This window comes from Aquarana catesbeiana, linkage group LG01 (assembly GCF_042186555.1).
Source record: "Aquarana catesbeiana isolate 2022-GZ linkage group LG01, ASM4218655v1, whole genome shotgun sequence".
In the NCBI taxonomy this organism is placed as follows: Eukaryota; Metazoa; Chordata; class Amphibia; order Anura; family Ranidae; genus Aquarana; species Aquarana catesbeiana.
Window position 1 is genome coordinate 85,318,601 of NC_133324.1, and position 13,722 is coordinate 85,332,322.

The 13,722-nt window shown below is 42.3% G+C and overlaps 1 protein-coding gene across 2 annotated transcripts in view; it reads right to left on the minus strand.

Moving 5' to 3' along the window:
* Positions 1-6,034: 6,034 nt before the first annotated feature.
* RANBP3L (RAN binding protein 3 like) overlaps positions 6,035-13,722 on the minus strand; it is a 71,499-nt gene continuing 63,811 nt past the window's right edge. For both annotated transcript variants that reach the window (XM_073621270.1, XM_073621264.1), the window contains exon 15: positions 6,035-13,007. In XM_073621270.1, coding sequence (XP_073477371.1) covers positions 12,964-13,007 — 44 coding nt within the window. In that variant the 3' untranslated portion in view covers positions 6,035-12,963. The remainder of the gene's footprint in view (positions 13,008-13,722) is intronic.

Here is a 13,722-nt window from a genome sequence, read left to right on the forward strand (position 1 = left end):
AGATGGTCAAGAAACTGGGCCAAAGGCTGGGTGATCGACCCTGTGCCAGACTCAATGGGTCTGAATTTCAAAGGGTTCATACCTTTGTGGAGTTTAGGTAAGCTGTAAATGACAGGACAGCTGAGGTGTTTATTACATAGAAATTTGGCGATGCTGTCAGATAACCAGCGTTCGATCTCCCAATTTTAATCAGAGTTCAATGCATTTTTAATACTTGGTACAGAGTTCTGTTTGAGTACAACGTAACAACGTTTGTGTCTGACAACATGACAGTCATGCCCTTCTTATAATCCACATAGTTCATGACCACTATAGCACCGCCTTTATTGGCGGGTTTAATGATGATGATTTTGTCCTCCTTAAGTGAACTCATCCGGACTTAGGTTGGTGTATGTTTTTTTGGAGACTTTGTTACGCACAGTGTTTGATTGTTCGTATAAAGCTGTCAATAGAGTGGAATTGTCCAGATGGAAAAAATTAGCTTTTGTGTTTAAATGGTGTCGCTGGTCTGGTAGGCATTATTTTGGGTACTGTGTGGAAATGTTGTTTGATCTTAAAGGGGTAGTAAAAAGGTAAATTTTTTTTTCTTTAAAAATAACAAACATGTTACAGTATACTTACCTTCACTGTGCAGCTCGTTCTGCACAGAGTGGCCCCGAACCTGCTCTTCTGGGGTCTCTCGGCGGCTGTCTCAGCTCCTCCCTGCAATAACTAACCACCTTAATGCGAGCTCCCTCGCATGGTGGTTAGTTATTGCGGGCGCGCTCCCGTGATACAGCCGGCGGATATAGCCGCTCGCTGTATCACTCGGCCCCGAATGCATTAAGGTGAATGCATTAGAATGCATTAAGGTGAAAAAATGTATACCTTTACAACCCCTTTAAGGCTCCATTCACACTAGCGCGTTTTTTGATGCATTTTGCATTTTGCAGAAATGCACGGGAATTTTTTAACATGGGTTCCTATGGAACATGTTCACATCAATGCCTTTGTGTTTCTCTGCATTTTTGGAAAGGGTCAGGAACTTTTTTTCATGCAAAATGCAGCGTTTTGCATGTAATAGAATTCAATGGACAAGCATCAAAAACGCAAGTGCACCGTTTTTGCAGCGTTTTTGATGCGTTTTTGCCGTTTTTTTTTTTTTTTTTTTTTTAATTTTTTTTTAGACTGTAAAAAAAAAAACTGTAAAAAAAAAAAAAAAACCGCAAAACGCAAATCGCGGCAAAAATGCGGCAAAAACGCTGCTCAAAAACGTGGCAAGCATGAAAAAAAAAACTCCAAAAACGCTCAAAAGCAACATGCATAGGTGTGAATCGAGCCTAAGTGTTCTTTCAAATTTAAACATATCAACCTCGAAGTCAAAATTCAGAAATCTGGCAGTAGCGCAAAAGGAAAGGCGCTTTGATAAAAGGCGTAACTCACCATTCACCATAGGTCTTGATGACAAATTAATCACTGGGCACGCTTCATGCCCCGGCGGGTGCTGCATGGCGGTTGGGTTCCGCAGCCTTTTGATGCCCCTCCTGGATTGTTGTCTCCTCTTAGAACCAGAAAATGGGGACCCTGAGTTCTGATAATCAAAGGCTTCAGCGCCCCCTGTTGTTCCGGAGTCGCTATCAGTTGATGAGTTCTCTGTAGGACGATTGCTGTCTGATGTCGCAAAATGGTAGTTTCTAAGCAGTTTTCCAGAGGACATGCGTAGAGTCTTCGCCTTGGTTGACTGAAACCTGTGAGCCAGGGATTTACCCTTAGCTCCTGATAATCCTGATTTATCAGTTTAAATTTGTTGCGTTTGACTTGTTTTTGTCTTGCGGTGTATGTTGATGTAGCACGGCCCCCTAGCGGACTTCTTAGAATTACCTGCTCATCTGCACAGCCATGACCTGGTGAACTTTCCAACCCACCTGACACTCTGGGTTCAGACATCCTTATATCACTGTGCGGCAATAATCAAACAGCTCAATGTATTTAGGTTATATGAATATTTTACTTGAACCAATAAAAGGGGAAGTTGTCAGAAGAGGAGGCAATAAATCTGCTGAGTTCTAGGCAACCACGCCAACTCAGCAAAAGAGTTCCTCCGAAAGGCACAAAACAATATGTTAACAATGACAATACTATATACATATACACTTTCTTTAGATGTAATGTTACCCCCTAGTGGAGGTTTCAGTTAACTGCATATACTGCCACACTATAGACGATGGAACCTGGCCAGCCTACACGCTATCCTTGGAAGGGAGAGCGGGTCTAGATAAGAGTAATAGAGGGGCCTTTCTATAAGTAATGGCAATAAAGTCTACGTTGCAGATCTGATGTTCTTCATCGGGTAGTCAGAGCTTGTTAACTGCAATCCATTTGGGTGTGGTGGGAACAGTAGATTCCTTGTAGAGAAGAAAGCTAAAAGGTGTCTGAGCACAGTGTTCAAATAATGCAGTAAAGTGCTCTTGAAGTAAATATGTCTGTGCAAAGTGTCTCAATGTAACGGTGGCAAAGAATGGATAAAAGTCGAGAAATTTTCCCTCTCACCAACGACCAGACCGTCCCGATGTCCTCTGAATGGGAACTTGTGTAGCGACACTTGTGCAGTGGATCCGCTGTCTCGATCTCCCGATGTGAAGCTTGCCACAAACACCAACAGGCAGGCGACCGGAGTGGTGCTGGAAAGGATGTCTGACAGCGAACACCAGAGCTAGGCCCCACTGGCCACAGGTTGGAAGTAAGACTCCACGTGGTAGGCCGCTACCTCTCTCTCCCTGTTGCACAGAGAGATCTGTCTTGCGTCAGGCCCAGGAGGAAGAGACTGTCCGTGCAGGCTTCTGTTGCTTTTATAGCTACTCCCAGCAATCTTTAGATGGCAGCAAGGATCCCTGGGATATGTAGTCCTGGCACACAATCATGCAAAGCAATTATCTGATGGGGGAACTATTCGACCCACAATCCTTTTATTTGGCACACAGCTATAATGTCTCTGGATACATTGATCACTAAAAAGGGACAGGCAATACCTCAGTGCTTTATGTTTGTAGTCCATATTGCTACATCGAGATCTCACTGTCGATATTTTTGTAATGTGTCGGGTTATTTGTCTTTGTCCTGGATCGACGATTCCAGTGTATTTAGCTCTCTGTTAACTTGACACAATTGGACTTTAACCTCTTCAATGACAATCAACATGAAGTTAAGAGAGTTCTGAGTAGTCACACCAACGTTCACAGAACTCACGTTTATGGCGGCCAATCGTGGGCTGATTTTTAATATGGAATCCACGTGGTATCTTTTTTGTTCTGTAGTATTCGGAAAGCGTCTGGCCATGCAATTCCATGTCAACTTGTCTCTTTCTTAATCGTTTGATTTCACGAAAAAGATCAGCGGCGGTGTCAATTTCAAATGCTTTCTCTTCATCTTTGGGAGAGAGGATTGTGTCGATCTCTTCCTGGCTGTATATGTTGCCAAACCTCCTAGCAAATTGGGAGGAGGCAGCTTCATCAGATTCCATCTATACTCTTGGCAAGATAATCGATTTTCCCATCACACACGTTCCTTGATATGCTCTAAAAATGTTGGTGCTGCGGCAACAACCAACTGGAAACTGGTTCAGAAAGTCACAAGGGAAATATTTGCCAGCACACCATGGATCAACGTAGTAGCGTCCAAACGGATTGTTTATTGCATGATCACATTATAAAAACAGTGCAATGTTTCGGAGTCATGCAGGACCCCTTTGTCGGGCAGGTGATAAATGTGGGGTAACAGTGTGAAGTATTTAAATAGCCATCAACCAATCAAAAGAGAGCAAAAAAAAAAAAAAAAAGGAAAGAACCACCCACTCCTTGACAGGTGTGACAACACAAGTCCCCCCAGAAGCCTAGTATGTTAACATAAATGTCACGGGCTAATATGAAAACAAAAGTGGGCGGATATAATATTGATACCTTCAACCAACCTGTGTGCAGTGTTTTGCAGACCATGCAGTAAGCCTCACTAATGACAGTCAGAACAGACCTGATGATCCGGCACGTCAGTATCCAGCGCTCGATCTGTGTACAGATCGGCGTCAGTACAGGGATCCGTGGTTGCTCAGCAGCAGGTCGTATCCAATCAAAACAGCGATCGCCGCTCGCGAATGCGAGCTGCGGCCGGCAATACCTAAGCAACGGGGGGCGCTGCTGAGCTGGGGCCGCCAATGTCATGGAAACGTATGACATTTGGGCACTCCGACCATCGAAGCAGATCGCGTCCAACCAAGATCAGGTCTGTTCTGACAGTCACTAGTAAGGCTTACTGCATGGTCTGCAAAACAATGCACACAGGTTGGTTGAATGTATCAATATTATATCCGCCCACTTTTGTTTTCATATTAGCCCGTGACATTTATGTTAACATACTAGGCTTCTGGCAGGAACCTGTCAAGGGGTGGGTGGATCTTTCATTTTTGCTCTCTTTTGATTGGTTGATGGCTAAATACTTCATTCTGTTACCCCACATTTATCGCATGCGTGACGTAGACGTCCAGTAATTCTCCTCTAACTGGAGTTATAAGCATGCCTGACCCTACTGATATGCACTCACCGGTCTCATTCAATCTCCTGGTGATGTGCGGCTGTTTCTCTTCTGTACCTGTGTTCTACAGTGGCGAGGCGGCACCCAGTTTGGTGAGCTCATCATCCATCCACCTGAGCAGTGTATACACTCTCCAATACTTGAATCATGGGGGCTGAACTTTTCCTTTCTATATCTAGAAAGGACTGCAGTGCATGTGGGAGGGGTCATGTCCACCTGTGCACATGGGGGTACCTCTTGCCTGGAGCTCACTCATAGATGCCCAGGTCAGGATCAGGTGGAGGCTATGGTCATGTTCCCCGACTTAGAGATGAACTTTACTGTGTGCAGTAATAAAGTGCCCCATGTCACTACACACTGTAAATTGTATGTTAAGAGGGAACATGCTGAGCCTGTGCCCACTCCACCAGTCCAGCGTTCCTCTGTTACCCCTCCTCCAGTAAAAGAATGGAGTCCCACCGAGCACCTAGCGCGGACCTCCTGCATGCTCTTCACTTAACTCTTTTCTTTCTGTACCATTTGGCCAGGCTATAGAACTCTATAACGCTGGTCTGCTCCCAGTTGCCATGGGAAAGAGGGAGGGAGCCAGAACACTGGCCCCTTTGTTACCGGAGGACCCATCACCTTACCAGGTACCACGCCTAACAACCGGTTGCTTGTAGATTGTTCCTTTACTTGGTTACTCATAGCAACTCAACTCTTCTTGTCCTTGCCATGTTAAACCCTTTGTAGCAGTTTTACATTATACCCCATAGTGCAATGGTCATCAACCCTGTCCTCAGGGCCCACTAACAGGCCAGGTTTGCAAGATAACTGAAATACATCACAGGTGATATCATTTACTGCTCAGTGATTGCAGTATTCTAGTCTGCATCTCCCCAAGGTAATACATAAAACCTGGCCTGTTAGTGGGTCCTGAGGACAGGGTTAATGACCACTGCCATAGTGCAAATACAGACCCAGATTATTTGGAAGAAACCAGAACCAACATGCACCCCCTTGAATAAATTCAAACCAGGCTTAGCACAGTTAATATAACTTTCTGTTAAAATGCAACATGGCAATACAACACGAAAAATGTCTAGTCCTTGGTTCTGACTAACAACATAGCTGCCCAGGCATACCTCTGAGGTTAGAGTCCATGGCTTGGATGCCGTTCCTTTAGCACCACGTTCGCAGGTGAGTCTTCATTCCACCTATACCCCCGCCTTGTTCTCCAGCGTTCCCAATCTTAGCTGTCCTCCCCTTTTTTTTTTTTTAATATAACAGGCTCACCAAAACCAAAAGCCTAAGAACTGAACCGAAAATGTTTAACTCTTTCCTAGTCTCGGCCGGCTGCTGGATAACTATCTGCACACATATTTCAACCTGCCTACATATAAAACAATGTAGCTGGATAAAGTCATTGGATTTAAATAAATGCAGTTTACCGATTGCCATTTGGATGAACAAAAACCAAAACACAAAAAGATTGGTTGTAGAAGGTTGTATTTTTATTTTATAGGCAAAAACTGAACCCCATCCCCTCTAATGTTGGATCCTTGCATCATTAATACTTGTTCTGCTATCACAGTACAATGCAAAGTACAAGGCACATAGGAAGACAGAGACATGATAGGATGGAACACACTGCATCCCGTACAGATTTTTTTTTTTTACAGTCCACAACAGGAAGATTTTTTTTAATGTAATTCTCTGTTATGCATTGAAAACCCATCATATTCTTCCCATCTCTCTGCCCTAAACACATTGTTCAGACGATGTTTCATTGTATTTATATTAGATTTAATTTAGTGCTTTTTTTTTTTTTTTTTTTTAAGTGCTTCCTCTTCAAATGACCCAAAAATATGCAAGAAACGCAATCAAAATGTTCTTGTGTTTGTCAAGAAAGAACTGGCAGCTGCTGTCGCTTCTTTGTTTTTAAAACCAAGGGCCCGTCCACACCAGATAAGCTGGGCAGTCTTGCTCAATGCAGTCCCAACACATAGACTGGGCAATTTGCCTTTGAGTCTCATGTGTTCACTTCACATCAGTGAAGCTGATGTGTGGGCTAAAAAAAAAAAAAAAAAAAAAAATGGGATATGCACTACTTTTGTTGCAATGCACTGCATCTAAACCCACTGTAGTGAATTAAGATGAATGAAATGTCACTTTGTGACAGTTCAATAAAATTGAAGAAAATATAAAAAAAAAAAAAAAAAAAAAAAAAAAAAAAGATATAGAATGAGGAGTCATCTATGAGGTATGGGCCCTGCAACCTTTAGAGCGCACAACATAAGCTGTGCACCAGTCCTTTAAGCAGAATTCCAGATACCGTATGCATATTTTTGCATGGTTGCATTGAATCAGCTTGGACCAATGTATGTTTCTCCACTATCTTCATGGTTCCGTGCCAAGTGGCTTGCTGCCGCCATGTTGGCATCAGCAGCTCCCATATTATATCACCTCGGCAGGTTCTCTTTAAAGCGGGGTTCCACCCAAATTTTTAACAATATCTGTATGTATTCTCTTCCTCGCCTAGATGCTGACATGCCGTTTAAAAAAATTTTAAATCGCCGTAATTACCTTTTATTTTTCTATTCTTCTTTGCACTTCCTGGTTCTCCTCCCGTGGGAGTAGGCGTGTTTCTAGCCTCTCCCAGACTCCTGGGAGCTAGTCTCAGGCTTCCCAGGATGCCACTGAGCACGTGCAGGAACGAGCGGTGAATGCTGGGAGCACAGCATTCACTGCATCCAGGAAATAAATGCTTGTGGGCTTCAAATGCCCACAATGAAGATGGAAACCGCCTGCAGTGAATAATATAAGTTATTCTTTCCGACGAAATCTGACACAGGCGGACATATTACACACAATATGTGAGTATGTAATGCTGAGAAGAAAAGTTTGTGAATGAACTCAAAAAAAAAAAAAAAAAAAAAAAAACGATAGATAGGTGGACCCCCGCTTTAACATTTGATTTTCACTAGCAATAAGTGCCATCATGCAAAAAATAAAATATATATATATATAAAAGATCCCCAGTTCATTTTTCAGTGACACCCCACCCTTAACACAGCTGTGACAAGTTGGTGCTTCTTTTTCAGTGGAACAAGTGTTGTCACTGACCCAGGTGACCATTGAATTCAGTTCAGAACAGATCATACAGTATGTATGTGACCTGCGCCCTCTTGTGGATTCTTCAAAGGACAGCACAGAGAATTGAGTGTTCATTATTTTTTTCCTATTCTTTTAGGCCTCTTGCACACTGCAATTCTTCTACGGCCTGATTCACACCTATGCAGGTTGTAGTTTGCATACTCCGAGTGCATTTTGCAATAGACGTTTTGGTCCACTAAAGTCTATGGAACCAAAAACAAGTCCCTGGCCCTTTCCATAAAATGCACAGATGTGAACATGACCAATAGGAAACCATGTTAAATGGACTGTAGTGTGTTCCGTGCAAAAGTGAAAACGCACTAAAAAATGCATAGGTGTGAACCAGACCTAAATGTCCTACCCCTGGCAGCAGAAAACAGCAATTAAAAACGTGCCTAAAGGCACGTTTTTTTTAAATGCGTTTAACCACATCAATGTTTGGCGTTCATTCATTTTATTGTCCAAATTATTCATTTATTCTGAAACAAAGGAAGGCCTTTTTTGTACAGCAAAACTCTCCTCTCCTGAATGCACTAGCTCTGGGTTTTTTCTGCCTCTAATCCCCTATAAGTGCATGGACACATAGGCTAAATACAGAAGTCTTTTAGAGGCAGAAAAAAAAAAAAAAAAAAAAAAAAACTAAAAAAAAAAAAAATAACAAAACAAAACAAAAAACCACACACACACACACACACACACGTCAAGTGCCCCTAAAAGCACACTTTGAGTCTTTGGGGACCCAACACATTTTATCTGCCATTTAAGCAGATGGAAAGGCAGCCATCTTCGGGCTCTCTCATTAGAATATCATACATGAACCTATCAGTATGCTTTTGAATTATGAGAAGAAACCAGAATACCTGGAGGACACCCACACAAGCACAGGGGGAACATGCAAACTCCTTGCAGGTAGTGTCCTCATCAAGGACCCCCATGCTTCAAGGCAGATGTGCCAACCATTAAACCACTGTGCTGCTCTTCTAAAATCTTCCTCACCTCAACCTATGAGGACTTTGCCAATTTCCTTGATATCAGTTTTAAACAGTCAAAGAAGCAATTTCTGGAGAGAAGTGAGCCGAGGAGTCACATGAGCGCCGAGAGACGCTCTGATATAAGGTATAATCGCCATTTTTTTTATATAGATCAGACACTGGGACAACCACTTTAAGCTCCCCGTACACATCTGACCAGATTATCTTCGCACAACCAACTTTAGGTTTACCAAAACTGTCTTATGAGGACCTCCCCAAACTATTCAATCAATCTGTATTCAATCCGGCAGGCTCCCTTACTACACAGCACATTAGCCAATTTCAACCAGGGTTCTGTGGAACTCTATGGTTTACACCAGGAGTTGCTATGGGTTCCTTGTGCTCTGGCTTATTGACCTCCAATAAGAATGCCAATAGAATGGCACCAATTATCTATGTACTGTCACCTGAAAAAAGCTTGTAGCGCCAGTTGCAGGCCATCCAAATAACTCATCCAGTAGTAATATGCTGTACAGGCGGTCCCCGAGTTAAACATCCAATTTACAAACAACTCCTACTTACAAATGGAGGGAGACAACAGGAAGTGAGAGGAAATCTCCCCCTAGGAAGGGAAAATCGCTCCTGTAAGTTCTCATGGGATAAGAGGTGTATCCACTGAAGATTTATCACAAATCCTTGTTTCCTCAACAACCCAACATTTTCAAAATCCAATTCCCACAGGGACATAAAGTGAGGTGAAATTTTCTGAACAGGGGCACAGACAGCAAAACGAATGTTACAGGGGTGTTAACCCTTCCCTACGTCTTCCAAAAAAATTAAAAATTATTATTTTTTGGCTGGAATTGCACTTAAAAAAAATTTACCTGTTCAAACCAACATACAAATTCAATTTACGAACAAACCTACAGATACTATCTTGTTTGTAATCCGGGGACTGCCTGTATCCGGGATGGTGCTCTTCCAACAGGACCAGTATACAGTGTTAAGTGACCTCAGCCAGCACTACTCCATTAACCACTTCCCTCTATGACCAAGCCCCACTACTCCATTAACCAAGCCCTTCTATGACTAAGCTCCACTACTCCATTAACCACGTCCCTCTATGACTAAGCCCCACTACTCCATTAACCACGTCCCTCTATGACTAAGCCCCACTACACCATTAACCACGTCCCTCTATGACTAAGCCTCACTACTCCATTAACCACGTCCCTCTATGACTAAGCCCCACTACTCCGTTAACCACGTCCCTCTATGACTAATGCCGCATACACACGGTCGGACTTTTCGTCTACAAAAGTCCGACGGACGCCGACGGACTAAAGCTGGCTGACAATCCGATCGTGTGTGGGCTTCCCCGGACCTTCAGCGGACTTTTCCAGCCTCAAATCTGACAGACTTTAGATTTGAAACATGCTTCAAATCTTTACGTCGTAACTACGCCGGACCCAGAAATCCGCTCGTCTGTGTGCTAGTCTGACGGACAAAAACCCACGCTAGGGCAGCTATTGGCTACTGGCTATCAACTTCCTTATTCCGGTGTACGTCATCACGTATGAATCCGTCGGACTTTTGTGTGATCGTATGTAGGCAAGTCCGTTCATAAGAAAGTCTGCCACAAGTCCTGCCGCAAGCCCGCCAAAAGTCTGTCGGACAGGCTGTTTGTAGACGAAAAGTCCGACCGTGTGCACGCGGCATAAGCCCCACTTCTCCATTAACCAAGCCCCTCTATGACTAAGCCCTGATGGGCCGGGACGAAACACATCACAGGGTCGTGGTTAGTGGAGTATTGCTGGCTGAGGCCACTTAACACTGTATACTGATCTGGTCGGGAGCACAGCGTCCCGGATACTACATTTAATTTAGTTAAAAGGTAAGGGTGGCATTCTTCCCACCGAATTAGTGGTGTTTTTATAATGACTATCCAATGTACTAATCTTAGCTGGAGTTCCCTGAGGCCTGAAAACTATTTCAAAGGTTCCTCTGGGGTAAAATGTTTTAAAAAGGCTGTACATGTAGAGCTGCATGATTCTGGATAAAATGAGAATCACAATTTTTTTTTTAGAATAAAGAACACGATTTCACATTATACAAAAAAATTGGGCTAACTTTACTGTTTAGTTTTTTAAATTCAAGTGTATTTTTTCCTAAAAAAAACCCTGCATTTGAAAGACTGCTGCGCATATACAGTGTGACATAAAATATTGCAATGATCTCAATTTTATTCTCTAGGGTCTCTGCTAAAAAAAAAAAAAAAAAAATAAATAAAATAATGTAATTTGTTGCTTACCGATTTTTACTTGTAAGCAACAAGAGTCTAAAAAGGTTTAGTAAGTGCTTAAACTGACCTCATTTAGAGACTGAAGTTCATTCCTTTGATCTAAAAAGAATGAGAGAAACATGGTTTCCCTTTATCGCTGTTGGTAAACAATTGCTGGCTGAGTTTTTTTTTTTCTTTTGACAGCTCTGCACTTGTTTAACATGAACCATTGGAATGCTGAATTAAATCGTGAGGCAGATTGAATCGCGATAACAATTTTTTTAATGATTAATTGTGCAGATCTAAGTACATGGTAGCTCTAAAGTTAAATTTTACAAAATTCTATTGTAAGCTTGACGCTGGGTTCACACTGATGCGACTTGGATGTGGGTTTTCCCACATCCAATTCGCATGACAGGAGACTGTAACCGGCTTTCATTGGAGCCAGTTCACACAGCTCCGGGGCCTGATTTGTCCCTGAAACGGAGAACTGGGATGCACCGGACCCCCTGCTGTGAGCTGCATCTGCACACACAGCCTTAGTCTGGGTTCACACTTGTGCAGTGCGGGACACCGCATGTGATTCGGATAGGAATCGCACTGCATTCCCTTTTCAAATAACATGCAATTCTTTGCAGTGCGATTTGAGCCCAGTCATTTTGTATGGGCTTAATTCGCACAGCACCGCACACCCATGAGATCCAATTCTTACAATCGCACTTTTTTGCAATGTTTTGGGGTGTCATTCACTTAACATTGACACCAGTGGCAGATCGCATTAACAGGGTGCGATTTCAGTGCGGTGCAGGAAACTTTTAAGAATCGATGCACTCCCCGCATCGCACATGTGAACAGAGGCTTAGACAGAGATCCAAATATCAAAAACATAATCTTCATCTGTTTGTGTCTGTCTTTACACATTGCCAACATTACACAATAACCAATGGTACTTGGGAAGTACCAAAGATTGTCCTTGCACAGGGGCCCTTTGCTGTCTATGTCTACCACTGAATACTGCTGTAGCCCAAATGATTGCTCTGGAAAAACATACATTTTCAGGCCATGCAGCTCATTGCTCATACAGGCCTACTAATCCTTCCAAGTGACCGAAGAAGGGAACTCACGTCACATCATCAGAAATGAAAACTTAACGCAAAATTCAATTTACATGTAAACAGAGTAACGGTTTATAAATGTGCCAAGCAAACCCTGTTAAATAGGTTTTTTCTAAATTTATATATATATTACACTACCATAAACAACCTTTAATAAAATATAAATATATATTTATATATATATAGATATATATATATATATAGAATGAAAATTTTAAATACATACAATAGATTAGATATATTTTACAAATTAGCAGAAAAAAAAAAATAGCCCTCTAAATTCTTAGCCACCGTGACCAAAAAATAAAATTAAAAAAATGATAAAACATGTCAAATAGGATGTAAAAAGACTGCAACGGTGTGCAATACGAATATGGCAATGCATATACAAAGGAATCTTGATCATTGCCATCAATATGATGCACAGTAATGTAACCAAGTTATACCTTTTTCTTTTTTTAATTCACACACATACAGGCTTGGACTTGCTGGTACGATGCATGATCACGGATCTCCAAATTAATGAATATTAAATAACAAGGGGAGGAGAGACGTTGTTGATATTGGGAATGTTTGTCTCAAGATCCTTTGGCTAAATATTAAGGTGCACTCAGTCATCATTCTTGAGGTATATATAATTATATCTCTTAAAGTGTCCCAATTAATGATCCTGTCAAATAAGTCTTTAGTAGATACTGGACTCCAAACATGTCGTAGAGACAGGAAAGTCTATCCACTGGTTATTTTAAAACTCCTTGTCTATGTAGTACTTTTTAATAAAGGATGTTTTTGCTCAATGCAATTCCTTTTCCCAATCAGATTCCAGTTTGATATTGGCCATCTTGGAGATGATGTTGTACAAAAACGCACGACAGAGAGGATGGACGGAAAGCAACTGTCAGGAGTGCAGGACGGGCCGCTGACGGATCAACTGGAGATGATCTGCAAAAGGGAGAAAAGTTTTATTCTGATATTGTATCATTTTGATACGGTATAATGCAAAACCAAAATTAAATTTTTTTTAACCAATTCGGAAGATTTACCCCCCTTCATGACCAGCTCATTTTTTGTGATACAGCACTGCGTTACTTTAACTGAAGATTGCACAGTCGAGCGACGCTGTACCCACATAAAATGTATGTGCTTATTTTCCACAAATATAGCGTTCTTTTGGTGGTATTTAAAGCGGAGTTCCATCACAAAGTGGAACCTCTGCTTATCAGCCCCCCCCCACTCCGGGGCCACATTTGGCACCTTTTAGGGGGTGGAGTTTGAAAGGTACCCGTCCCCACTTCTGAGATAACGCGCTGCGATCATTTGGAAGTTCACCCCCCCCCTCCTTCCCCTGCCGCCGAGCCATTCAGAAACTGCAGCTGGCTGTGAAGCCGAAAGGCTTCACTTTCGGGTTCCCTTACTACGAATGGGGGCGGCAGCACCCGAGTGCCCATGAAAACATTGGCTGGGGTACGGACATCGCTGGATTCCAGGATAGGCAAGTGTCCTAATCATTAAAAGTGAGCAGCTACAGAATGGGAGTGGGGGCGGGCAGAACTCTTCTTCAATCACCACTGCAATTTTTTTTTTTGAGCTACAAACAAAAAAAAGGTGACAATTTACTTTCTGCTAGAATACACATCCAATAAAAAAAATGTAAACC